The sequence below is a fragment of the Salmo salar genome, chromosome 07 (genome assembly GCF_965601325.2).
Source record: "Salmo salar chromosome 07, fSalSal1, whole genome shotgun sequence".
Classification (NCBI taxonomy): Eukaryota; Metazoa; Chordata; class Actinopteri; order Salmoniformes; family Salmonidae; genus Salmo; species Salmo salar.
In genome coordinates this window covers 50481318-50508580 of record NC_138297.1, presented here as the reverse complement: position 1 = coordinate 50508580, position 27263 = coordinate 50481318, and the positions used below count along the sequence as shown (strand labels likewise).

Here is a 27263-nt window from a genome sequence, read left to right as displayed (position 1 = left end):
CCTTCCCCCCCTCTCTCTGTCCCTTCCCCCCCCTCTCTCTGTCCCTTCCCCCCCTCTCTCTCTGTCCCTTCCCCCCCTCTCTCTCTGTCCCTTCCCCCCCTCTCTCTGTCCCTTCCCCCCCTCTCTCTCTGTCCCTTCCCCCCCTCTCTCTGTCCCTTCCCCCCCTCTCTCTGTCCCTTCCCCCCCCTCTCTCTGTCCCTTCCCCCCCTCTCTCTCTGTCCCTTCCCCCCCTCTCTCTGTCCCTTCCCCCCCTCTCTCTGTCCCTTCCCCCCCCTCTCTCTGTCCCTTCCCCCCCTCTCTCTCTGTCCCTTCCCCCCCTCTCTCTGTCCCTTCCCCCCCTCTCTCTCTGTCCCTTCCCCCCCTCTCTCTGTCCCTTCCCCCCCTCTCTCTGTCCCTTCCCCCCCTCTCTCTGTCCCTTCCCCCCCCCGTCCGCCGTCCCTTCCCCCTCCTCAGCCCTCAGTCTCCATGACCACTATGTGTCTCATGATGAGTTAGGTAACAGTTCTCTGAAATCGCAGGAAGGAGCACCAACATGCCCAGGGGTTCAATTATTAACACACGCTGCAGGAACAGGAAGCTACTAGGCTTAGCTGCTGTTAGGAAATCTTTTTTTTTTAATGAATAAGGTCTACCTGAAATGGCAATCTGCAGACTATATAATCATTTAGGCGAGCAGTCAGCTCACCAGACCTTTGATTTAATCAAGAGGCTAATTAAGGGATTAATGATCATTTCTTTGGGCGAAATTGATTTACCCTGCTAGTGCTTCATTGTGTTGTCGAAACAGGAGACAGTTCAACAACGTGTCTGCCCTGTAGCCAGGATGGCAGTGTTTATATAGAAGCTGTCAGTGTCATGCACAGGAGGTTGGTGGTACCTTAATTTGGGAGGACGGGCTCGTGGTAATGACTTGAGCAGAATCAGTGGAATGGTATCAAATACATCAAACACATGGTTTCTAGGTGTTTGATGCCATTCCATTTGCGCCATTCCGGCCATTATTATGAGCCATTCTCCCCTCAGCAGCCTCCACTGGGTCAGGTAGCTGGACCATCTGTCGCTCTGTGAGCACAGCAGTTACTGGCTCCGACAGAGAAGGCCATGCAGAGCCGAAAATAAGATCTGAGGTTAACACAGGCTTAGGAGTTCTTATACGTTTTGTTCGATGAGATAATATCAGGCAGTTAACATGACCTTTATGAATTATGAAGCCTTTCATGTGCATTGTGTGATTTTTTTGACGACATAAATGCTTCAGAATTCACAAAACAGTGATGTTAGCTGATCAAGATTATCTCATAGAACAAGATCTCCTAAACCTGTGTTTACCACCAACCTTATTTCATCGCGTATATCCAAAAACTCCATTCATTTACCCATAGGCTTTGCTCAACGAACCATGGCAGAGTGGTGCCTACAAAAAGACACCATTACTATTTCTCTCTATTCACATGATGTATAGTACAGTTGAAGTCGGAAGTTTACATACACTTAGGTTGGAGTCATTAAAACTCGTTTTTCAACCACTTCACAAATTTCTTGTTAACAAACTATCATTTTGGCAAGTCGGTTAGGACATCTACTTTGTGCATGACACAAGTCATTTTTCCATCAATTGTTAACAGACAGATTATTTCACTTATAACTCACTGTATCACAATTCCAGTGGGTCAGAAGTTTAGGTTGACTGTGCCTTTAAACAGCTTGGAAAATTCCAGAAAATGTTGTCATGTCATATTGTTTTTTCATTTATTTTTTATTTCACCTTTATTTAACCAGGTAGGCAAGTTGAGAACAAGTTCTCATTTACAATTGCGACCTGGCCAAGATAAAGCAAAGCAGTTCGACACATACAACAACAGAGTTACACATGGAGTAAAACAAACATACAGTAGAAAAATAAGTCTATATACAATGTGAGCAAATGAGGTGAGATAAGGGAGGTAAAGGAAAAAAAGGCCATGGGGGCAAAGTAAATACAATATAGCAAGTAAAACACGGGAATGGTAGATTTGTAGTGGAAGAACGTCCAAAGTAGAAATAGAAATAAAGGAGCAAAATAAATAAATACAGTAGGGGAAGTTGTAGTTGTTTAGGCTAAATTATAGATGGGCTATGTACAGGTGCTGTAATCTGTGAGCTGCTCTGACAGCGGGTGCTTAAAGCTGGTGAGGGAGATAAGTGTTTCCTGTTTCAGAGATTTTTGTAGTTCGTTCCAGTCATTGGCAGCAGAGAACTGGAAGGAGAGACGGCCAAAGGAGGAATTGGCTTTGGGGGTGACCAGAGAGATATACCTGCTGGAGCGCGTGCTACAGGTGGGTGCTGCTATGGTAACCAGTGAGCTGAGATAAGGGGGGACTTTACCTAGCAGGGTCTTGTAGATGACCTGGAGCCAGTGGGTTTGGCGACGAGTATGAAGCGAGGGCCAGCCAACGAGAGCGTACAGGTCGCAGTGGTGGGTAATATATGGGGCTTTGGTGACAAAACGGATGGCACCGTGATAGACTGCATCCAGTTTATTGAGAAGGGTATTGGAGGCTATTTTGTAAATTACATCGCCGAAGTCGAGGATCGGTAGGATGGTCAGTTTTACGAGGGTATGTGTGGCAACATGAGTGAAGGATGCTTTGTTGCGAAATAGGAAGCCAATTCTAGAGAATTCTAACCCATTGGAGATGTTTGATGTGAGTCTGGAAGGAGAGTTTACAGTCTAACCAGACACCTAAGTATTTGTAGTTGTCTACATATTCTAAGTCAGAACCGTCCAGAGTAGTGATGCTGGATGGGCGGGCAGGTGCGGGCAGCGATCGGTTGAAGAGCATGCATTTAGTTTTACTTGTATTTAAGAGCAGTTGGAGGCCACGGAAGGAGAGTTGTATGGCATTGAAGCTCATCTGGAAGGTTGTTAACCTGTTGGGGCTAGGGGGCAGTATTTGCACGGCCGGATAAAAAACGTACCCGATTTAAACTGGTTACTACTCTTGCCCAGAAACGAGAATATGCATATAATTAGTAGATTTGGATAGAAAACACTCTAGAGTTTCTAAAACTGTTTGAATGGTGTCTGTGAGTATAACAGAACTCATATGGCAGGCCAAAATATGAGAAGATTCCATACCGGAAGTGCCCTGTCTGACAATTTGTTGTCCATCTGTTGCATCTCTATCGAAAATACAGCATCTCTGCTGTAACGTGACATTTTCTAAGGCTTCCATTGGCTCTCAGAAGGCGCCAGAAAGTGTAATGGGGTGTCTGCTGTCTCTGGGCGAAGAACAGCAGGAGAATTTGTGAGTGGTCAGCCTGGGAACAGTGACACTGGAGATGCGCGTTCATGAGAATTCTCCATTTTTTTCTTTCAGCATATGAATGAATACAACGTCGCCCGGTTGGAATATTATCGATATTTTACGAGAAAAATAGCATAAACATTTATTTTAAACAGCATTTGACATGCTCCTAAATACGGTAATGGAATATTTTGATTTTTTTTTGTCTAGAAATGCGCTCGCGCGTCACCCTTCGGATAGTGACCTGAACCAGGGGCGAAAATCTGATATCAACTTTGGGGGGGACAATTACATGACATTTTCTCAAGAGCAATTCCTGAGGGGGACACCAAAAGTAGTGCTGTAACACATAGCCTACATTGTAATATGGTACTTGTATATTGAGGAACCAAAGAAATAAGGTGTTTGCCGTACTCCTAACTACCGGTACCCAAAACTACACAACTATTCACAACAGCAATACCCTTGCCTTTAACAAATCTTAGTTCAGTCACCAGTTTAAGTTGAGTGGGGGTATCCATGGCATTTTCCAATTATGTTCCTATTTTACAAGTAAAAAAAATGGAGAACCTTTCATAATGTTGCCAAACAAAGACTCAACAAACTTACCTGAGACTCCCTGTCTATGCCAGTCTGTCCCTGCATATCTGTCCCCAACTCTGCTGTCTGTGTGCAATCTGTTGCCTGGTCTGCCTAATGACATCATTGTGAAACATTTCCATTAGAATTTCATTTCTTTCTTATGAACATTTTATCAACTAGTCTTTGAGATATTAGGCTACTAGGATTCTTACTTTGCGTTTTGGTGTAGTGAAAAATACTCTGATGTCCGTCTTTTATTTTTCTGCCATTTTTCTACCTGGCTGGCTGGCTACACACACACACAGTGTGTAGGTTATTTACAGTAGGAGATGGGCTTCTATCATCTTATCTTTTATCATTCTATTTGGGCTTCGATCTAAAAGGTAGCTAGCAAATGTGAAACGGATTAAAATGACAAGAGTTGACAGCTGTATGAGTTCACCATTTACATAACATATGCTGCAACCTTTTGTAATTTTAATAGTTTGTTTCATATTGGCTGGCTTCCAACAATACTGAATTTGCAAAGCTAGCGAGCACCAATTCAGTTTCAGTGGTGTTTGCTATAATCTTTGCTACCTGGGTTAAATCAGTTTATCGCTAACCTTATCACAGGGACTTTGAAGCACTAACTTACGTCATCTGCATGCTGATCTCGGAATAAATTAACCATAGCAAAGATTCCATCTTTGACGAGGCCACATAAATGGAATAGGTACTAGCTAGCTTAATAGTTAATATTTGCGCGCTAGCTGTGCATATTCAGCTAGTGTGTGTGCGCGATTGACTGGATTAACCTCACGTCAGTTACGTTCATTGAGTGCCTTTCAGACAGTGGCTACGACCCCTCTGTTACCTTGCCAGTGGATCAAACCATTGTGAGGAAAAGGGTGGGGGGGTCGCAATCTTTTGAAACTTAAAAACGCGCTGTTAAGTGTCTATAATCAGCACAATTGCTTTCATTGCGTATTATTAATATTATTTAAATTACATAGTTATGTTTCAGTGATATATTGGGGGGGACAAATCATATTTTTCCCAGGATGGGGGGGTCGTGTCCCCCCCGTCCCCCCCGCGATTTCCGCCCCTGACCTGAACGCACGAACAAAACGGAGGTATTTGGATATAACTATGAATTATTTGGAACCAAAACAACATTTGTTGTTGAAGTAGAAGTCCTGGGAGTGCATTCTGATGAAGAACAGCAAAGGTAATCCAATTTTTCTAATAGTAATTCTGAGTTTGGTGAGGGCCAAACTTGGTGGGTGTCAAAATAGCTTGCCGTGATGGCCTGGCTATGTACTCAGAATATTGCAAAATGTGCTTTCGCCGAAAAGCTATTTTAAAATCTGACACCGCGATTGTATAAAGGAGTTCTGTATCTATAATTCTTAAAATAATTGATATGTATTTTGTGAACGTTAATCATGAGTAATTTAGTAAATTCACCGGAAGTTTGCGGTGGGTATGCTAGTTCTGAACATCACATGCTAATGTAAAAAGCTGGTTTTTGATATAAATATGAACTTGATTGAACAAAACATGCATGTATTGTATAACATAATGTCCCAGGAGTGTCATCTGATGAAGATCAAAGGTTAGTGCTGCATTTAGCTGTGGTTTTGGTTTTTGTGACATATATGCTTGCTTTGAAAATGGCTGTGTGATTATTTTTGGAAGGGTACTCTCCTGACATAATCTAATGTTTCGCTTTCGCTGTAAAGCCTTTTTGAAATCGGACAATGTGGTTAGATTAACGAGAGTCTTGTCTTTAAAATGGTGTAAAATAGTCATATGTTTTTTAAATTGAAGTTATAGCATTTTTGAGGTATTTGTATTTCGCACCACGCGATTCCACTGGCTGTTGACTAGTACGTCCCACCTAGCCCAGGGAAGTTAACACAGTGTCCAAAGAAGGGCCAGAAGTATACAGAATGGTGTCGTCTGCGTAGAGGTGGATCAGAGACTCACCAGCAGCAAGAGCGACATCATTGATGTATGCAGAGAAAAGAGTTGGCCCAAGAATTGAACCCTGTAGCACCCCCATAGAGACCCGGACAACAGGCCCGGACAACAGGCCATCCGATTTGACACGTTGAACTCTATCAGAGAAGTAGTTGGAGAACCAGGCGAGGCAATCATTTGAGAAACCAAGGCTACTGAGTCTGACGATGAGGATGTGGTGATTGACAGAGTTGAAAGCCTTGGCCAGGTCAATGAATATGGCAGCACAGTATTGTTTCTTATCGATGGCGGTTACGATATCGTTTAGGACCTTGAGCGTGGCTGAGGTACACCCATGACCAGCTCTGAAACCAGATTGCATAGCGGAGAAGGTGCGGTGGGATTCAAAATGGTCGGTAATCTGTTAGTTGACTTGGCTTTCGAAGACCTTAGGCAGGGTAGGATAGATATAGGTCTGTAGCAGTTTGGGTCAAGAGTGTTCCCCCCCTTTGAAGAGGGGGATGACCGCAGCTGCTTTCCAATCTTTGGGAATCTCAGACGACACAAGAGGTTGAACAGGCTAGTAATAGGGGTTGCAACAATTTCGGCAGATAATTTTAGAAAGGGTCCAGATTGTCTAGCTCGGCTGATTTGTAGGGGTCCAGATTTTGCAGCTCTTTCAGAACATCAGCTGACTGGATTTGGGAGAAGGACAAATGGGGAAGGCTTGGGCGAGTAGCTGTGGGGGGTGCAGTGCTGTTGACCGCGGTAGGGGTAGCCAGGTGGAAAGCATGGCCAGCCGTAGAAAAATGCTTATTGAAATTCTCAATTGTAGTGGATTTATCAGTGGTGACAGAGTCTCCTATCCTCAGTGCAGTGGGCAGCTGGGAGGAGGTGTTCTTATTCTCCATGGACTTTACAGTGTCCCAGAACTTCTGATAGGCTAATTGACATCATTTGAGTCAATTGGAGGTGTACCTGTGGATGTATTTCAAGGCCTACCTTCAAACTCAGTGCCTCTTTGCTTGACATCATGGGAAAATCAAAAGAAATCAGCCAAGACCTCAGAAAAAAATAAAATTATAGACCTCCACAAGTCTGGTTCATCCTTGGGAGCAATTTCCAAATGCCTAAAGTTACCACGTTCATCTGTACAAACAATAGTACGCAAGTATAAACACCATGGGACCACGCAGCCGTCATACCGCTCAGGAAGGAGACGCATTCTGTCTCCTAGAGATGAACGTACTTTGGTGCGAAAAGTGCAAATCAATCTCAGAACAATAGCAAACGATCTTGTGAAGATGCTAGAGGAAAATGGGTACAAAGTACCTATATCCACAGTAAAACCAGTCCTATATCAACATAACCTGAAAGGCCGCTCAGCAAGGAAGAAGCCACTGCTCCAAAACTGCCATAAAAAAGCCAGACTATGGTTTGCAACTGCATATGGGGACAAACATCGTACTTTTTGGAGAAATGTCCTCTGGTCTGATAAAACAAAAATAGAACTGTTTGGCCATAATGACCATCGTTATATTTGGGGGGAAAAGAAGGAGGCTTGCAAGCCGAAGAACACCATCCCATCCGTGAAGCACAGGGGTGGCAGCATCATGTTGTGGGGGTGCTTTGCTGCAGGTGCACTTCACAAAATAGATGGCATCATGAAGCAGGAAAATTATGTGGATGGAAAATTATGTGGATATATTGAAGCAACATCTCAAGACATCAGTCAGGAAGTTAAAGGTTTGTCGCAAATGGGTCTTCCAAATGGACAATGACTCCAAGCATACCTCCAAAGTTGTGGCAAAATGGCTTAAGGACAACAACGTCAAGGTATTGGAATAACCATCACAAAGCCCTGACCTCAATCCCATAGAAAAATTGTGGGCAGAACTGAAAAAGCATGTGCGAGCAAGGAGGCCTCCAAACCTGACTCAGTTACACCAGCTCTATCAGGAGGAATGGGCCAAAATTCACCCAACTTATTGTGGGAAGCTTGTGGAAGGCTACCCGAAACGTTTGACCCAAGTTAAACAATTTAAAGGCAATGCTACCAAATACTAATTGAGTGTATGTAAACTTCTGACCCAATGGGAATGTCATGAAAGAAATAAAAGCTGAAATAAATCCCTCTTCTATTATTCTGACATTTAACATTCTTAAAATACGACAGGGAATTTTTACTAGGATTAAATGTCAGGAATTGTGATAAACTGTGTTTAAATGTATTTGGCTAGGGTGTATGTAAACTTCCGACTTCAACTGTATATCCCCAGTCTGTCCTGTGCATGTTCACCCACACCCTACAATGAACAGCTGTGTGATGTATTTTCTGTACGTCTCTAGATGTGTCCCTCAGTGTGTGTGTGTGTGTGTGCGCGTGTGCATGACTGCGTTTGTGTGTATGCGCTCGCGCGCGTGATGTGTTTGTGAATCTGGGCAGCCCTTTGACAGTATTGCTAGCCTGCTGAGAGGAATTGCCCTGGGATAGAGAGAGTAAAGAAGAGAGAGGCAGAGAGAGAGAGATGAAGAGAGAGCGGTCCCCTCTGCTCCATAGGAGTGAATGCGTGGATTCCAGCCTCTGCCTCTATAAATACTCAAGTCACGCATCAGAACAACAGTCTGCTGGCGGGGAAAGGTTTTACATACATTTAGACGAGTAGAGGACACACACATTTAATCTGTTTCCCTTACTCTCAGTTAGAGGACATGAATACAGAACAGTAGATGCACTGTTTGTGTGTCAGGTAGCGTTAGTGGAGTTAATGGGGAACTAAACAAAATGGTGGACAGGGAAACCCAGGAGCTTTCTACCTGGTGCTGTGGTCTAATTAAATTACATGTAAGATTATTTTTGTATTTCGACTTACTCTCTCTCTAGTAATGAGCCTGGGGAGGAGGTTAGAACTAACTCAGGTTTTTTTCGTGATATGGTTTGAGTGAGAGTAGCTTTTAGGTTTACATTGTTGTTTAACTCCAACTCACCCACTCCCAGTTGCTCCAGCCGGGCCTTGAACTCTGGCCTCTCCTCCAGAACCCTAAGGAGATGGGTGGGCTCCATGCGCTCCAGCCTCCAGTTCACATAGATCTTGTGGTTGAAGCTGACGTACACCAGACAGGGGCTGTTCTTGCCATCCTTACAGGTGTACTGACCTGTTAAACACCAACATGTAAGGCCGGTTAGACAATACTCCACATATTCCATGACTAGGGGCCCGGGTTTTCCCTAATCACATGTCCTAATCAGGAAAAACTCCAGGCCCTAGTCATTACAGTAAAATATACATTCAGTGACAATAGGAGAGGCTTAGAAATAGGATTGTTCAAATCAAAGAAATAAAATCAGATGTTATTTGTTACATGCGCCAAATACAACAGGTTACCCACCTTACCATGAAATGACTACTTACAAGCCTTTAACCAACAATGCAGTTTTTTTTTTTTTTGTAAGAAAATATTTGCTCATCACTGTGGCCCTGTGAACGCTGGCCTATAATAACGCGTGTTTCGCAAGCAATGCCAACAGCGGTGAGGCTGAGCTAATGCACTCCAATAACCACAGAGACAAAGCATGGATGACCCCTGAGCGTGTGTAGTTCACACACTGACTCTGATAGTCCTGTCTGTAGCTTCAACATGCATTCATCGTTACACATTCTGCATTTATTCGTTGTGGTATTATTATTATTTGTATTATTCTCTGCGCTGTTGGAAAGTACCCGTAAGTAAGCATTTCACAGTTACTCCACACCTGTTGTTTAAGAAGCATGTGACAAAAAGAATTTGATTCTCTCTTGCCCATTTCTTTAATCCTCTTATTAGATAACAATATGATCTCTCTCTGCTCTCAGAGGCACTGGGGCTCGTGCAGAAATTGGAGAGACAGCGTTTGACAGCGAGCGAGAGAGTGGGAGATAAAAAGGATGTAGCTTGTTTATGTGAGCCTGAAGTCCAACACTGCCATCTAATGGAGACATGAGCTGGAAACATTCACTGTATGAATACTGGCAATATCACTTGCTTAGTCATCATGTAAATCAGGTATACATAGGTGAGGGATCTGACAAGAATGTGTGGTTCAGAATGAGATCTCACCTGCACAGAAAGCATTGACGTTCTCGTCAAACTGAAACCTCACCACCACGCAGTTGTGGTCGATGATGTAGGTCTGACCATCCCAGGCACACGCCGCCGCCACCTCCTCTCTGCCGTCGCCCTGGAGACAGAGGCACAGTCACAATGTCAAAAACCGCACGGTCACAGGCAGTCACTAAAAATAAACGTATACTGTTTTTGTAAACTCACTGTGACGTCCAGCTTCTGCAGAGCAAAGAGCTGGTGATCCACCTGCACTGACCATTTCAACTGCTCTGAACTGTCCATCAGTTTCAGTGTGCCTGGAACACAAAAACACACCATCACATTGTTCACATACTAAAATTACCAAGATGTTATGCTTAATATTGTTAATGGCATCAAGAGTATTGTTTAAACTGCATATAATACGACAGTCTGAGATTTTTTTTTAAAGAACTTAAACAGCTCAAGACCTGCAGGTCACTGGTTCTCACGGGGTTTAGGAAAACGTTAAAGCCATAGAAATGGAATGAATTATTCATATGGTTACAGCAGCACTCTGAGTGCTGGACACCAACATAGTTATCTAAAGATCTCCATCCCTGAGCTAAAAGCAAGAAAACAGCGCAAAACTGAAGGTAACCTTTATTCAACACAATTTCTGTCCCTCAATCTCTCCTGAAAAAAACCAACAAGCTTTCAATTCGAAATCCAAATACTTGGAAAAAATCATCTTCAATTTAAACTGCAACTTCATGAGTCACCTGTTTTCCCCATGTTAATTGTAGAATTGTTTAAATAAAATGGCTGTGATATGATCTGGCTACATTTCACTATTCCCTCAGCAGAATTCCTCAAACGTTGATCCTAATTAGGGTACACAGGCATGTCAAGCCCTCTCTTGCTGCATCATTATTAGCCTATCTGTGACTGGCCCAGACTCTCTAGTAAGATAATCCTATTGGTTCCCCTTTTCTTGAAATATTGATAGTCTCTCCAGGAGCTCACAGAGCCCTCATCCTGCTCAACCACAACCGGTCTCCTCTGGTAACATTCACCCACAACACCTCCCTCACTTCTACATGCCTTTCCTAGTTCTGAGTGACCTTGTTACAAACTGTAATTGGTGAGAGAGTAAGAAAGGTCTTCCTTTTCACATTAAGAGAACTGGGGAGCAGCCTAAGCAGCTCTGTGAGCTGGCAGATATACTGCCTGTCAGAGATGTTCAGCAGGTTTCTATAAGGAAGATTAATTATACAGGGTTATTGCTGTTGCGATAAACAGGTCAGTCAGGTATCTTCACAACCACAAGTCATATAAACCTTGGACCTGCTCATAATCACACTGAAAAATCACATAACAGCAGAGTGAAAGTACTTCTTTTTTTTTGTTGCTGAGCCCACTACAGTTAAGATTTAGCTCATTATTTTAGAAGATAATTGACTGCCGTGATGTTAAAACGTCCTGTCTGAACACATCCTCATTAGGATTCCGTTATGAGACGGATTGAGTAAAAAAAGTTCAGAGTGTTCAGTGGTGCGATTAGTGAATTACGCAGCGTTGCTCTTCTGAACAACTTCATTCAGACACCATCTAGAGTACAGAGGGCAAACAGGCCGCATTTAGAGGAGTCGCCTTTGGAGCCTCTGCTTATGCTCCCGATGAGATGAGTGGAAACGTTCTTGTTGTGGATCCGACCAGTGGTCAGATGCAGAATGTCGTCTCTGGAGGCACCCTCGCTGTGACAGACACATTACAAACACAGGACGATACCAACATGAACTGGCACAGCCCATCTATCATTAGACAGCCAAAGCACTTGTCTACTACTGTGTACTGTATGTATCAATACTGTATATGTGTTAGGTGCTCTGCATGTCCAGTGGTATGTACCTGCCATGTACAACCAGGCTGGGACACCATCAGTTCAGGAAGACCCTCTAGGTCTGGGTTTACTGACAGGCTGTCCACCTGTCACAGGAGGAAATAATGGATTACAAATAGTCGAGTGTACACTTTACAGGATGTGAAGTCATCCAGTGTTATGTGGGGTTTATATGTAGGGCCAGAGTTCAACTCGGGATAACCGGTCATACAAAAGTAGCTCAACTTTTAGCCAGGTCAATGTCTATGGCAACGAATCCTTCAGAACGAACCTGCTCCTGGGCAGGCTAACTCCACTTACCCTGAATGAAATGACTGAGCCGCGAGTTGAGGACCAATTAAATCAGATTCATTCCCTCTTGCAAAGACTGCATCATCCCCTCCACTTGAGGAAGACGACTGATGCAATATTTTATTCATCAAATGTTTTTTGTGTGTTACAAAATAGTAATGTTAAGATATATCACATTACACATTTAGTAATGATAGAATGCATTTTAAACTTCACGCAATGTAACACTTTTGTGTGACTTAATAAATAACAAACATCAATAGGAGTGGGAAGGTGCTTGTGCATTGATAAGCACACCAAAGACGGCCGTAACGATAACTTCGAAAATAAAGACGGCACTTTTAATAGCCTATTTCACACCATAGCCTGCTGAACTTGCAAGAGAATTTTTCTTTCAGAACAAATAAAAATGTGGCACTGATTATTTCATAGATGAATGTTTCAGCATTGTCTCAATGAAGAGTTCGACGAGCCACGTGCGACATGCGCAGTTACAAGCCTGTTCGAGTTAGCGGCAGGCGGATGAGCAATATCCACCGTCGTAGAACGGACCGAGCCTGAGCTGGAATGTAAAGCTTGCTGAAGCTGGTAAGAAAACCCTGAGTAGATCGCTCCGTAGGATACCCCTGAGGAGTTTTTCAGCCTTTGATTGACATATTCCATGTTTGTGTATAGACCTACCTGTCCCTCCAGAAGCCACTTCTTCAGCAGGACCAGCTGTCCAGAGCTCAGGTCTGAAGAATCGGTGGGCTCCTCCCAGCGGGAACGCTCTCACCACACGGTCAGTGTATCCCACTACAAGCTCACTGCGCCCATCCCCATCTGCAAAGCGTGCACAGACAGAGACAGAGACACAGACACGGCTGAGAATAAAGCAGTCAAAACAGAAACGGTCATTTGCATTGAGGGTGCCTACATCTAGGACGAAATGGGTGCAGAACAGAGAGGTTACCCATGTCACTAATAAGGATGACTTTGGTGTTGGCAGGAATGTGCTGAGAGAAGCAGGGTTTCTGGTCGTCAGGACAGCGCCTCCTGCTGGCTGGATGAATCTGACTTGGCTCCTGCCACTGCAGACAGGTCAAACAGGTGAAACCATCCCTCTGCACCCACAGCAACTACAAAGTTCTAATGGACATGTTAAGACAGTGAAAAGTTAGATGATAGCACTCATTGGATGTAAGGGGAAAAAACACAAATATTCCTCATCTGACTGGAGGACTATGCAGTTTCTGCACACCCACCCTTCCTTTGTTGCAGATGTCTCCAACACCAACACAGGTGAGCTAAAAAATAAACAAAAATGATAACTCATTAAATATTTGTCTAAATCTGCTAAAATAACAACAGAAATCAGATGTGCAGACAGGGGTGTTCAAATTCCCTCTTTTATGCCACTACAGTTGTATTTAAATGCGACGATATTTGAACTCAAAGAGGGGTGATCAAAGAACCTCTAAACAGCCACTTACCATGCCCACACATGTTCTAGTGATCCAAGGCTTAGAGTCATCATTCTTGTACACATGCAGCTTTCCACTGGTGTCACCCACAATAAGTTCATTCAGCTGTTAAAAAAATATGAACAGTTAGTGTCAAGGTTTTGGTGTCAGGGCCATGGGTACAGTCACAGCCAGGACATTTGGTTTCCATAGATATAAGACATGTTGTCATAAATATGTTGAAGGTCAAGGAAAAAGAGGACGGTTATGGCATCTACTATTTCACTCTTGACCCTCTTATCGTGACTGGAGGGGATGAGTCAGAGACCCTCTAAAGCAGGAGTTATTTACAGTACAGGGACTAGAAAGGCACAGCTGGACAACGAGTGGGCAAGTGGAGAGTGGGCAAGTGGAGAGTGGGCAAGTGGATAATGGGCAGAGCAGTTTATGACTTCTGAAAAATGATTTATATGTTGCCACGTAGGTGGGGAAATAACTGACAAAAAAACGAGTTGATACATGTCATTGGTAGGCCTACAATATGTATAACTGGCCCTAGGAGGTGGATAGACTAACGACGTGCGCATTGAGAGTACACACATTTTTTTCAAGATTGCCAATGTCTGAAAACATGGACACAAGGAAAGATCGCTGAATAATTGTCTAGCTGCTGATACTTTACTGAGTCATTGTCCGCATCCCCAAGACAAATTGCATGCGGGAAAAGGGTTCCGGTGAAATCCAAACTAACACGCTGAACATAGCTCAAGGACCGCATATCACCAGTTAACAGTTTGACAGCTGAGCTGGACACTGACAGCTGCAATTTGCACCATCCAAATGCAAGTTAGAGAAAGGTCAAGTAATTAGCTGTGTTAAAGCGTATATTTAAGCGTTGCTTCTGCTTTTAAACTTGGCGTGATAACTATTATCAACCATAACTAAACTAAAAATAACAGAAAGCTGCACTAAACTTGTAAGCCGTGAGGGTTTCTACGCTCCTCCTTAAACAAAGCTCACATGACAAAAACAGTACGGAAACTTACTTCAGACAAGCTTCACGCGTTTTGTATTTTGCGATTCGTATGGTCACGTGGTGATATTTATTGGAATCCCACAGATATCGTTAGTTATTGAGAAGTAAAGAAAAAATGAAACAGCCAACGGAAATGTTATATTGTAACATAATCCCGGCATTTGTACTTATGCACAAATACTGAATCCCACCTAGCTGATTATTCAATTGTTCATAATACAGACTAATGTCACACTCACATGTAACCTAGTAATTCCAGAATATTCTAAGAGTGTAAATTAGAAATTATAACATCAGTAAACTAAAAGAATAACGTGGTAGACTGCTGTGGCCATTAAATCAAAAAGGTTTAAAAACTCAGTACAACTGCCATCAAGTGGTTACTCGTCGGGGTGCATTTAGGTGATGCACTGTCTATCCTGTAGAGGGTACTGTTGTACAAGACAAAATATTTTCCAACTATTTCACCTCATCCATACTGTCGAGAGATCCAAGGCACTTCTGACCCATATGACCCTTTGAGTGAGGAACCCAAGTCACCATTGGTTTGCCTATATATTAGGCCTAAATGTTTGAAAGGCCTACATTTGTTGGTATATTCTCAGAAGTGCGGAATAATTTCAGTGCACATAACAGCCTGTGGATATTTACTGCAGCAGAGCCACTGTTTTCAGTGATCTCAAGTGGTGTAAAGTACTTAAGTAAAAATACTTTAAAGTACTACTTAAGTCGTTTTTTGGGGGTATCTGTACATTATTTTACTATTTATATTTTTGACTACTTTACTTTTATTTCACTACATTCCTTAAGAAAATATTGTACTTTTTACTCCATACATTTTCCTTGACACCCAAAATAACTCGTTACATTTTGAATACTTAGCAGGACAGAAAACTAGTCAAATTCACACACTTATCAACCGAACATCCCTGGTCATCCCTACTGCCTCTGATCTGGCGGACTCACTAAACAGAGGACATTCCTGGTCATCCCTACTGCCTCTGATCTGGCAGACTCACTAAACAGAGGACATTCCTGGTCATCCCTACTGCCTCTGATCTGGCAGACTCACTAAACAGAGAACATCCCTGGTCATCTCTACTGCCTCTGATCTGGCAGACTCACTAAACAGAGAACATCCCTGGTCATCCCTACTGCCTCTGATCTGGCAGACTCACTAAACAGAGGACATTCCTGGTCATCCCTACTGCCTCTGATCTGGCAGACTCACTAAACAGAGAACATCCCTGGGCATCTCTACTGCCTCTGATCTGGCAGACTCACTAAACAGAGAACATCCCTGGTCATCCCTACTGCCTCTGATCTGGCAGACTCACTAAACACACTAATGCTTCCTCTGTAAATTGTGTCTGAATGTTGGAGTGTGCCTGTGGCTTTCTGTAAATAAAATAAAAACAAGAAAATGGTGCCATCTGGCTTGCTTAATATAAGGAATTTGAAATGATTTATACTTTAATTTTGATACTTAAGTATATTTTAAACCAAATACTTTTAGACTTTTACTCAAGTAGAATTTTACTGGGTGACTTTTACTTTTACTTGAGTCATTTTCTTAAAGGTAGCTTTACTTTTCCTCAAGTATGACAGTTGGGTACTTTTTCCATCACTGGTGATCTCTCTCTCTCTCTGTGTGTGTGTGTGTGTGTGTGTGTGTGTGTGTGTGTGTGTGTGTGTGTGTGTGTGTGTGTGTGTGTGTGTGTGTGTGTGTGTGTGTAAAGAACAGAACAGGTAGTCACGACCCATTAAACAGCTGCACATCACTGGCCACAGACAAGGACTGGATGACTGTCCACATCGACTGTAGGGAATTTCAGATAGATATTCAGTTCATCATCTCTTCAATAGGCTAACTGCTGAGAGAAGTTGATTCAGATTACTCAGATGCCTTGTGATGGCATGGTTCATTACCATTCACTCCAGATGTTTTTGACAGGTCTCATTAATTCATTAAATGCATAGCACAACACTTTCCTTTTACTCAATAAGTAAAACAAAAGCATCAGATAGATGTTTAAAATAGCCTAATTTTCAACGTCCAAAACTTTCTAAATAAAAGTCCCCATATACTGTCATGTACGCTAGCTAGACAACACTGTGCTATAGTCCACTTCGAATGTTTTATTTCAGATATGCTCTTTCATCTAAAACTCTATTTTTTTAGCACAATTGAATAGTTAATGCAGCTGAATATAGGCTATGCCCTTCAAACTTTTTTATTTAGACCTATTCATGTATATAAATTGTTAGTAAAGATAAATCAGAAATGCTTCAAAATGCATTCAGTAGGGGATTTTCACTTTATTATAAGACTGATCTGTTGTAATGCACCTGCAGAAATGATACAAAGTAGAGTCAGTGCCATGGGCGACCCCCAACTACAATTTTATTTATAAAAAATAAACACCACAATTTAGTTTAACAGCTAACAAATTGAAAATTAATCCCGCATATCACATAGGGATTATTTCCCAGGACAAATGGGCCCTTATGAGTTTTGTTTTATGATGTCTCAGTGAACTCCAAAAGTAGAAAGACAGAGGTGTTTCAATGGATACTCGGGCGCCCAGATGTCATATTAATTATTACACTCGGCTATGACTGGAACCCTCAAATAGAGGGAGCGCTCTGCCTGCCTCTGGAAGATCTGCAGTAGAAAAAAGTCTTTACAAAGCGCTAATTGGACTCTGGAACCGCACTGACAGGGGATGGTAGATAGGTTTCAGAAAGCCGACGATGGCGAGGGGGCTGGGGGAAACTGAATAGAACCCACGCTTATTTTCTAAACTCTCTTGCTGTGCAAAAAAAGGAGGAAAAAGAAAAGAAAAGTTGGTGGGGGCTGGGTTCTTCAATGCAGGCTTGATTTTGAATGCCACAGCCAAAATTTCACAATTTACCCCCTCCCCTCAAACACACACACACACACACACACACACACACACACACACACACACACACACACACACACACACACACACACACACACACACACACACACACACACACACACTCATCCCCATGAGTGGAGTCGGTTGGTTTTGTTCTGAGTGAAAGACATGTTCTATTATGCTGCCCTTTAAAAGAAAACAAAATTGTCGAAATACACTGTGTCGAGTCGTTACTGTAACAAAATAGGGTGTATCAAATCATACACAAAACATCCTCGAACGCGTCCTTCTTATGGCCCCTTCTCAGATTTACCCTTCCGTTCCGCCTCTCCGAGGGTGATGATTAGCTCTAGCCTAATGAAAGTGGGAAATTCGCCTCTGCTGGACAAAGCTCCATTCTTCGAAAGACGAAGCATTCAAATGCGGTTGTAAAAGTGTTAACAATAAACTGTGGGTCATCCAAGACTGTGGGGTCTGCTTGTGCATGCCAACCCGAAAGTGTTCCAAACAACTTACAGTCAATGGGGTCTATAAGGTATACCTTATAGTATACTGCCCATACTGTATAGACTTTAAAGACAATGCAAACAACTAAATCGTAACATCTTTGATAAGCGCCTATAAGGTCCGCCTGAGTTTGAGAGCTGCCTTTCAGCACTACTTTTCGGTCCACTTGAGAAATTGGTTATCTGCATGCGTAAAAAGCTAGTATAGCCTAATAAGTTCGCTAGTGTAAGCTATTTAAAAAAAATTATATATTCCCAAAAAAATTCAACAGTTGTTTGCGTCACCCATAAAGGGACACGTTTAACTCATTTTACGCATAAAATGAAATTACGCCTTGGTTGTCTTTCGACCTCGACCTCGATCTTATTTTATATTCTATCACACTGTGGCCAACTTTTATGAACAAGACCCGCAGTCTCTCCTTCGCCATGAAGCAATTCAATATATCTAGTATATAAGGTCAATTTCTGAACCGAAGACGATCTATTTTTATGCATTTTATATGAGGAGCATTTTGGAACCTTTGTGCGTAATCATGCGATCCGGTGCTAGATTTTCAAATCAGACTTGAATGAAAAGTATCATTCTATTAGTGCTCAAAACTCTCAAGACATCTGGAACAAGTCGGCATGCTGCAACCAGTTGTGCTTTGGCGACTGTTTGTTCAGTGGTTCAAGTGGCACGCGACCGGCGTACGCATTGCAACAGCATAGGAGCCAAGGTGAATACAACTAGCACGAGGAGGAGGCGTGGTCAGGTCCAGCGCGTGGGGCTGCCAGTGTATAAGCCTCGCTACTAGCCTTTCTCAGGACTCAGTTCAGACTGAGGAGTGTGCGAGGCAGAAGCCCACAAGACTGCCCATTAAACAAGGCTAAAGTGAGCATTAAGCCACACGTGAACGCCACGAGCAGGACGCACTGCTACCGATCTATCCAAAGAAGAACTGAGATTCTCTGCAGCTCTTATTTTTATTTTTCAATACGTGCCGATGGACATCACAGCCAAGATGGAAATAAATGTGAGCCAGCAGCAGTTCATGCCGCCCTCCTGCTTCTTTGCTGCCGCAGCGCAGAGTATCCAGCTCAGCCCTACCAGCAGCCAAGGGAGCGGCAAGTCAGCGTCCAAGGTGAAGAGACAGCGCTCATCCTCGCCCGAGCTGCTAAGATGCAAGAGGAGGCTGAACTTTGCCGGCTTTGGGTACAACCTGCCGCAGCAGCAGCCTCACACGGTGGCGCGGCGGAACGAGAGGGAGCGCAACAGAGTGAAACTTGTCAACAACGGCTTCGCCACTCTCCGGGAACACGTCCCCAATGGCGCGGCCAACAAGAAGATGAGCAAAGTGGAAACGTTACGGTCGGCGGTGGAGTACATTCGGGCACTGCAGCAACTTTTGGATGAGCACGACGCGGTGAGCGCAGCGTTTCAGTCCGGGGTCCTGTCGCCCAACAACTACCCCAACGAGATGAACTCCATGGCAGGCTCTCCAGTGTCCTCCTACTCGTCCGATGAGGGGTCTTACGACCCCCTCAGTCCCGAGGAGCAGGAACTCCTGGACTTCACTAACTGGTTCTGAGCATCTGTATCCTATAAGGTAAAACTGTTTTTATAATAGGCCTATCATTCATATTCTACAAGTACTGTATTATGCTTTGTTATAATGAATATTTGCATTATTACGTTTTCAAGATCAATTGAAAATAACTGAACTAATGTCTTACCTCCTTTTCTTGTTCGTAACTATAGGAATATGGATCAATTGAAAGATGTAAACTCTCAGCATGGCTCGGGAGGATTACAGAGGAGCTCGCGCCCTCTAGAACAAGACGCACTGAGCTGGCGTTCTGCTCCGGTCGTCCACGACCCAGTCCATCTAAAGGAACAGCCTTGCAACCAGAGAAACTGCGGACATGCAGGCCAGGGTTGAGCCAAACGCCAAAGGACTAAAAAGAAAACGGGCTCTCCATGTCTGGCAGCGTGGGAATCCAACCTTCCAGCACATTCGCCCACGAAAACAACATTTCAAAAGTGATTTTACAACAGCACACAAAGCATTATTTAAAATGTTGTTCTCAAACTATGCTTAATCCAATCAAAGAACATCAACCCTTCTTTGTAAACTCCTGTGACATTTAGTTCTAAAATGCTTCCAATGTGCGGATTTTATTATATGAAATTCTATATCAAACATGTTTTTGAAATATATCAAGATATTTTTGTATGTAAGAGATTTTTTTTAGATGTTTTCTTTTGTATATATTTATATTGATAAGTTGCTCTTACCTCTTGCCTATTTTAGACTTGTATAATGCTCTGCAGCTGGCTATTCTGTGTATGGTCATTGATTAATGGGGTTTCAAGAAGGGGTTTGACACTCCGACGTTTTATTTTAACACCAATGTGTCTTATTTAATAGGAAATACATGTTATTGTACATGGAGTTCACGATGATCAAAGGTTATGCAGCTATTGTCCAAACAGAGCACAATGGCGATTCATTGTCTATTGCTATACTGCCAGCTCCACACTGCCTTTACTTATATCATGTTGGTTGAAAAGAGAAAAGCCTATAACCATATTTTCTACACTCTAGTCTCATAATAAAACATTTTCTAGTATTTCCTTTTGTACCTCAGACTTTTTTACGTTTGCATTTTACATTCACTTTTAATTACAGTGTGTTTTGACTGGAGATGGAATGGGAGAAAGGATATAGGAGACGGGGGAATGAAATATATTTCTGTTACATTTTTTATAAAAATATTACCCATTTTACGCACACTTCCACCAACGAATTCATGCCATATCACACATTTTACGCGCGTCCCCATTTGCGTAAAAAACGGTACATTCTGTAATATAAGTTATTGACATACAAATAGAGTAATATAACAATAGCAAATTCGATTCCTAAAGAATCCAATAGCCCTGTTTCTAGCCCGAGGATACTTAATGGGGGGATAATACGTCTTGCCTGGCTTTAGGCTAGCGGAGAGGTGTCATGAATATTGGAGCGTTCATGCTGCATGTCAATTCTGTTGTGCACCAGCTCAATGCTGAAGCGCGCAAGCGCGTGCATATCAGAGCGAGAAAAATATGTAGCTACAGACCAGCACCCCAAAATAGCACTTGAAAAAGTCCCAGTTGTGACAATGACTCCGTCCGTCCGTCTATGCCATCCTCTTAGTCAAATCCATTACAATAAACTCTAAAAACAACTTTAGTCAACGAAACTGTATAAATAACAGTGAATTATATCAGTTTACTATGTTTTTGGAACCTCTAATATATTGTGCAATTCTGGAAAACAAACAATCCTATTTCTAATTTATTTCGTTGGCAAACCATCAACATTAGGATTCTGAATCATATAGAACTGTAGGGTTTAAGCTCTGAAAATAAAGTTAATTGCGATGACAAGAAAAAACGCAAAGCTTGAAAGTTATTCTTGTTTAGCCTACATGAAAATTCTCACTTGTGGTAAGTTGCAGGTGCCTACAGTGTAAAAATAAACATACAAACAGTTTTGCAAAGAGCACCCATAACATTCTGCTCCATTTCACTCTGTTAAGTGCAAAGGTGACAATATATTTGACCGTAACTGTAGGCTGTATATTGAAACTCACATTAAGCATAATCAAAGGGAAGGAAATCATTTGTAATTGTTTGGTTATATTGATTACAAAAGTTGGCACTTGGTAGTCTTGTTTGCCTTGGTTTGTAAGATTTAATCAATGAAACAGAGACTGATTAAATATTTTAGATGAAAATATGTTTAGTTCAGGTACCTATCTATTCACTGAGGCCAAGAAGCATCGAGTTTGGGTTTGACAGGTAGGGACGCGTTTGCTTCGAGGCGCGTGCCTCGTTTAATGACTGAATGCGGTTGCATAGTGGTGGAGTGGAGACCGCGCATTGAATTGGCTGACGGCGTGTGGCTTTCCTAGCACTCAACAAATGTCCTTGGGAAGAAAAAAAAACTGTTTGGCTGAAGTTAAACCATTTGTTGCGTGCAGCTGCCAGAGGGAATATCGTCAAAGAGTGCCAGGTATTGTCCACCACTATCTCTAGCTGAAAGGGCTATTGCTCAGCAGTTAGTCACGTGTGATGTTACCACAATACAATTCCTTGACACCAAGATAAACATCATAGCTGATGTTTCATGAATGATATATTCGCTAAAATGGTAGTCACATAAGAATATATTCTAAGGCATGGCTACTAGGCCTACATCTTATTTGAGTGGAGCCTACTCTTACATAAAGCCTGTGTATTGTGTATAACGCACCATTATCTAACTCTCTAGGGGGACAAATACTGATTTTAAATCTATTGCTGAGACCAAGTTCTTTATAGACAGGACACAACGTGTATTTTCTGATGGTGTTAAGTCAGGTTTCCTTGATATTACGAAAGGTGTCATTCAAGGTTTGATTTTGGGTCCTGTACATTTTACTAACTACAGTACAGAAACAATATTGGTTTGTCTGTAAAAAATGGTAACCTTCACTTGTGTGCGGGCATACTGTTGTGTATTCTGCTGCCCCTTCTGTTGACAAGGCTCTATCTGATCTTCAATCTGCCTTCATTGATTTACAGAAAACCTTTATTGACCTCAAACTAGTATTGAATTATATGTTTTCTAGAGCACATGTACTTTAGATTGTGCTAACATCGATTGTGTCCCTGCATACAAATATCTGGGCATCTGGATAGACGATGGGCTGTCTTTTAAATGTTGATGATTTTGTGAGGAAGCTGAGAATAAAAATGGGCTTCTTCTATAGAAAAAGTCCTGCCTCTCGCTTAATAGTAGAAAGCAGATCATTTTATCGACGTTCCTACAGTTCCTAGACTATGGTGACATCTATATGAATGCAGCAGCCACTTCATTAACGCTGTTAAATGCAGTTTACCATAGCGCACTTCGTTTTATTACTGGTGACAGGTTCAGTACACATCACTGCCTTCTTTACCAAAGAGTAGGCTGGCCCTCTTTGAAGTCACATAGGTCGATTCATTGCTCTCTTTTTATTTATAAAGCTCTCTTACAAAAACTCTGGCCGTACCTAACATAATTAATAACCTTTAGACATACGAGTCACAGTACCCTACCTGGTCTCAGGGATGGCTCCTCAGGAAATCCCTTCGGTCTCTGCTTTTAGTTTGTTAGCACCCTATGTATGGAACAATCTACAGAGTTCCCGGATGTGGTGTGGTGCCTCTCGGGGAGTTCAAATTGTTGATTTGGGACCTCTTTACTGAGGAATGTGATTGTTTTTCTTGAATGTGTTTGTAATTTTGTATAGGCCTATTTGTATTATATTGTAAATTGTGTATATGCTGGGCTCGCTTGGTAAATAGACCTTGGTCTCAATGGAACTCCCTGTTAACCTTTTACTGCAGTGGGCTAAATCAGGGTCACACAGTCTTTCTTGGTAGTCTTAAACAAATCTACTGTACTTTGAAACAAAAGTACACACTTCACACACGGTTATGGGCTTAAACAATAAATAAAAAAATTGGCAACTGAAAACATTAACGCTTTCAGTTGAAAAGCGTTAACGAAAATGTATTACATTTTGGGTTTGCATCCAAATATTATACTTTATATACATCACAGAAGACTTAAATATAACAAAACCGTTTGACATAGAAACACCGAATCCTCGGCGCAGAAAATGTTGATTAATTATGAAAAAAATAACATTACACCCATGATTGCACTAGGGGGCGAATTGATCATTTGACTGCAGGAAAGGGTTACAATAAAGGTCAAATAAAAATAGATCTTACCAAGAAGGGCACAAGACACAAAAACGACAGGCAATATGTATAGCTCTCTTTGGTACCCTTATTAGGCATTATAGAATTTCTATGACACAGCTACCCGAAAACAGCAATGAATGGTCTGAACAATTCCGTGACCGCCTGTCAGAGTGCGTTAACCCTTTTCTCCCCGACTCTGTCAAGCCCGAGGGAAATGAAATAAAGAACTGCCATATCTAATTTGTAATTTCTTGCCGGACCCTCTCACTTAAAGCTGAGGGAGATGATTGAAAACACATAGGAGATTTAGGTTAGGTCATGCTTCATTTATTTTATTTTCATAATGCCACATTACTCAGTTACTAAAGCGGTGGAGAGCCATTATATTCCCCCCCCCCCCCATCTTAAAAACCCGCACAAAGGTTTGGCATAAATCATGCATTAAATCAATGCTTGATTTGTGCAAAAGTTCGAAGTTGCACCTGCATCTTGCATTTTTGGTTTTGGCCCCCCATGAGCATCAATTGTGCATCCCGTGTCTAACTGGAGTCTAAACGTGTTATGTCCCTATTCAGTGCATTACTGATTCAGCATGAACCGCAACTGAAAAGCCCTGCATATTTCAGTACCATAGACAGCACCCTTCTCCAGCTTAGATGTCCACCTTCAGTAGACTATTTATAAATGCATATTCCAAAGGGTGTCTCCAAAGCCCTTTTGAAGAAATGTCTCAGAATGTCGACCTTGGTACATGAAAAGTGCCCCCCCCCCCCCCCCCCCCCCCCCCAAAAAAAAAACCATCTAAAAAACAGCTTTAAGTGCTTTAGCTATCTTTTTAGAAAGGGTACCCTGGAACCATGTTGCCACAGTGTGTGGTAGCTAATGACAGATAGGGGTCAAGCCTGTTTAGCCAATGACAACACAGGTTGCTGGAGTCATCCAGTGGGTTGGCGATGGCCAAGTTGTGGATTAGGACGAAGAGGGGCCGGTACGCCAGGAAGTCCACCAGGTCCAGGGAGCTGATGTGTCGGAGCTCCTGTTTGATGGCTTCCTCTTGTTCTGGTCGGATGCCCCCGGCCTTTAGCTCCACCAGGAGCTGCTCTGCGCTGATACAGCCCTGCTGGGCCACAGCGCCCCCTGTCTGCACCTCCAGCAGGAACAGGAACAGCTGCTGTAGAGGGACAAACACCATGTCAATACAGGTGGAAAAAAGAGAGGCCCTTTCAATATGCAATGGTGTGGACTTGGTTTAGACAGGGCAGAGGTGTGCGTGTGTGTCTCGTGTATGTGTGTGTCAGTCGGTGTGTGCCTCTCCTAGCGTCTCATGTTACATCGGCCTGTTTCTAGTCTTGTATGAGTGCACCTGTTTGCACAGTTAAATGCATTCTAGGTAATAATTGGGGGGAGGGGGTATAATCCTCTGGCAATCAGCCCATTTCTACCCTCCAGCTCCTGCAGCCCAGTTAACAACCCTATCCCTACCACCAGCTCTATAATTACAAAGCCTTCCTCCACCTAGAACAGGCTCAGTTTCCACACCCATGGCCACATGCTTTCATGTTCCCTATGTGCCTTTCAGCAGCCTCGTCGGCCTGGCCTCCCCATTTGAATGCGACGGGCTGCCTTGCCTCTTGTGAATGGCCATCCTATAACTCTGGTCCATCTGAGATGAGTGGTAGTGTGTCTCAGGGCTGATTAAAGGGAGGGGCGGAGCGGCGCGGGAGGTACACCGCTGAGCACTTTAATGAGATTAAGGCCCAGCAATCCATGAAAGCGAAAAGGAGCCTCTCTCTCCCTCTCTCTCTTTCTATAGATGCACTTGGTCCTTCTGGAAAAAGCTAGTTTTACTAAGCTTTCATTTGAAATGCCCTTCAAAGTGTTTACCAAGTCTTTATTTCACTGTAATTACCCTCCCGGGGCCATGAAAGAGGGAGAGGTACCGCAGGTTGGAAGAGATTGTGATGTAAGCATGAAAATACCTTCATGAGAGTGATTATGGTAAATGTTAAACTGTACTGTACATGGTAAAGATGAGCTTTACAGTTAGGAAGTAAGCAAACTACCTGAATTATATTGAATATTATTACCACATGAATAGTGCCTTCAGAAAGTGGGATTAAAATGGATTTCATGGACATTTTTTTGTCAGCAATCTACACAAAATACTCAGTAATGTAAGTAGTCAATACATGTTAGAATCACCTTTGGCAGTGATTACAGCTGTGAGTCTTTCTGGGTATGTCTATAAGAGCTTTCCATACCTGGATTGTGCAACATTTACCCATTATTCTTTTCAAGATCTGTCAAATTGGTTGTTGATCATTACTAGACAACCATGTTCAGCAGATTTAAGTCAAAACTGTAACTCGGCCACTCAGTAAAATTCAATGTTGTCTTGGTAAGCAACTCAAGTGTAGATTTGGCCTTGTGTTTTAGGTCAGGGTTTTCCAAACTTGGTTCCGCTGGGTGCAAGTTTTGTTTTTTGCCCTAGCACTACACAACTGATTCAAATATCCAACTCATCGTCAAGCTTTGATTAATTGAATCAGCTGTGTAGTGCTAGGGCAAAAACTAAAAGTACACCCATGGGGGGCCACGGGACTGAGTTTGGGAAACTCTGTTTTAGGTTATTGTCCTGCTGAAAGGTGAATTAATCTCCCAGTGTCTGATGGAAAGCAGACTGAAACAGGTTTTCCTCTAGGATTTTGCCTGTGCTTAGCTCCATTCTGTGTTTTTCCTTTACAGAAAAACTCCCCAGTCCTTAATGATTACAAGAATACCCATAATCCAATGCAGCCACCACTATGCTTGAAAATAGGAAGTGGTACTCAGTAATGTGTTGTATTGGATTTGCCCCAACCATAACACTTTGTATTCAGGACAAAAAGTCAATTGCTTTGTCACATTTTTTGCAGTATTACTTTAGTGCCTTGTTGTAAACAGGATGCATGTTTTGTAATATTTTTATTCTAAACAGACTTCCTTTTTTTCACTCTGTCGATTTGGTTAGTATTGTGAAGTAACTACAATGTTGTTGATCCATCCTCAGTTTTCTCCTATCACAGCCATTAAACTCTGTAACTGTTTTAAAGTCACCATTGACCTCATGATGAAATCCCTAAACGGTTTCCTTCCTCTCCGGTAACTGAGTTAGGATGGACGCCTGTAACTTTGTAGTGACTGGGTGTACTGATTTGATTTTGATTTGATTTGGATCTCTTTTAGTCCCCATTTGGACTGATCTTCCAAGAGTCCTTAAATATTAAAATACAATTTATATACAAACACATTTTCACATATAACACACTATTACAAACATACATAATATACTAACGTAATAAACCAATAAATAATCAATCTAAAAAATATGGATTCTTCATCTACTGTAATCCCACAACATTTCTGTGTATTATATTTAAATTGTTTTAAAATAATGTTTACATTTATATATTGAAAGGTTTCTGGTTTGCTCAGTTCATTTATTCCATTTCTTTATTGCTCTAAATCGAAATGTTCTTTTGCCTATTTCTCTTTTCT

General features: G+C 42.3%; 1 protein-coding gene and 1 pseudogene across 2 annotated transcripts; one reads left to right on the top strand and one right to left on the bottom strand.

The window, feature by feature from the left end:
* Positions 1-434: 434 nt before the first annotated feature.
* LOC106609387 (KICSTOR complex protein ITFG2-like) lies at positions 435-15024 on the bottom strand (annotated as a pseudogene). The gene is made up of 10 exons (XR_014392819.1): positions 15016-15024; positions 13542-13637; positions 13314-13355; positions 13022-13197; positions 12751-12891; positions 11791-11864; positions 11484-11632; positions 10122-10213; positions 9912-10032; positions 435-8969 (listed from the first exon to the last, which is right to left on the bottom strand). The product of XR_014392819.1 is annotated as a KICSTOR complex protein ITFG2-like (transcript).
* Positions 15025-18766: 3742 nt separating this feature from the next.
* Positions 18767-20575, top strand: LOC106609474 (achaete-scute homolog 1a). Its single transcript, XM_014208341.3, has 2 exons — positions 18767-19551; positions 19704-20575. The coding sequence occupies exon 1, from the start codon at positions 18949-18951 to the stop codon at positions 19531-19533; it is 585 nt and encodes a 194-aa protein (XP_014063816.1). The 5' UTR covers positions 18767-18948; the 3' UTR covers positions 19534-19551; positions 19704-20575.
* The last annotated feature ends 6688 nt before the right edge of the window (positions 20576-27263 follow it).

Coding starts and splice junctions, on each gene's coding strand:
- LOC106609474 (XM_014208341.3), top strand. CDS start 18,949: ATGGACATCACAGCCAAGATGGAAATAAATGTGAGCCAGCAGCAGTTC.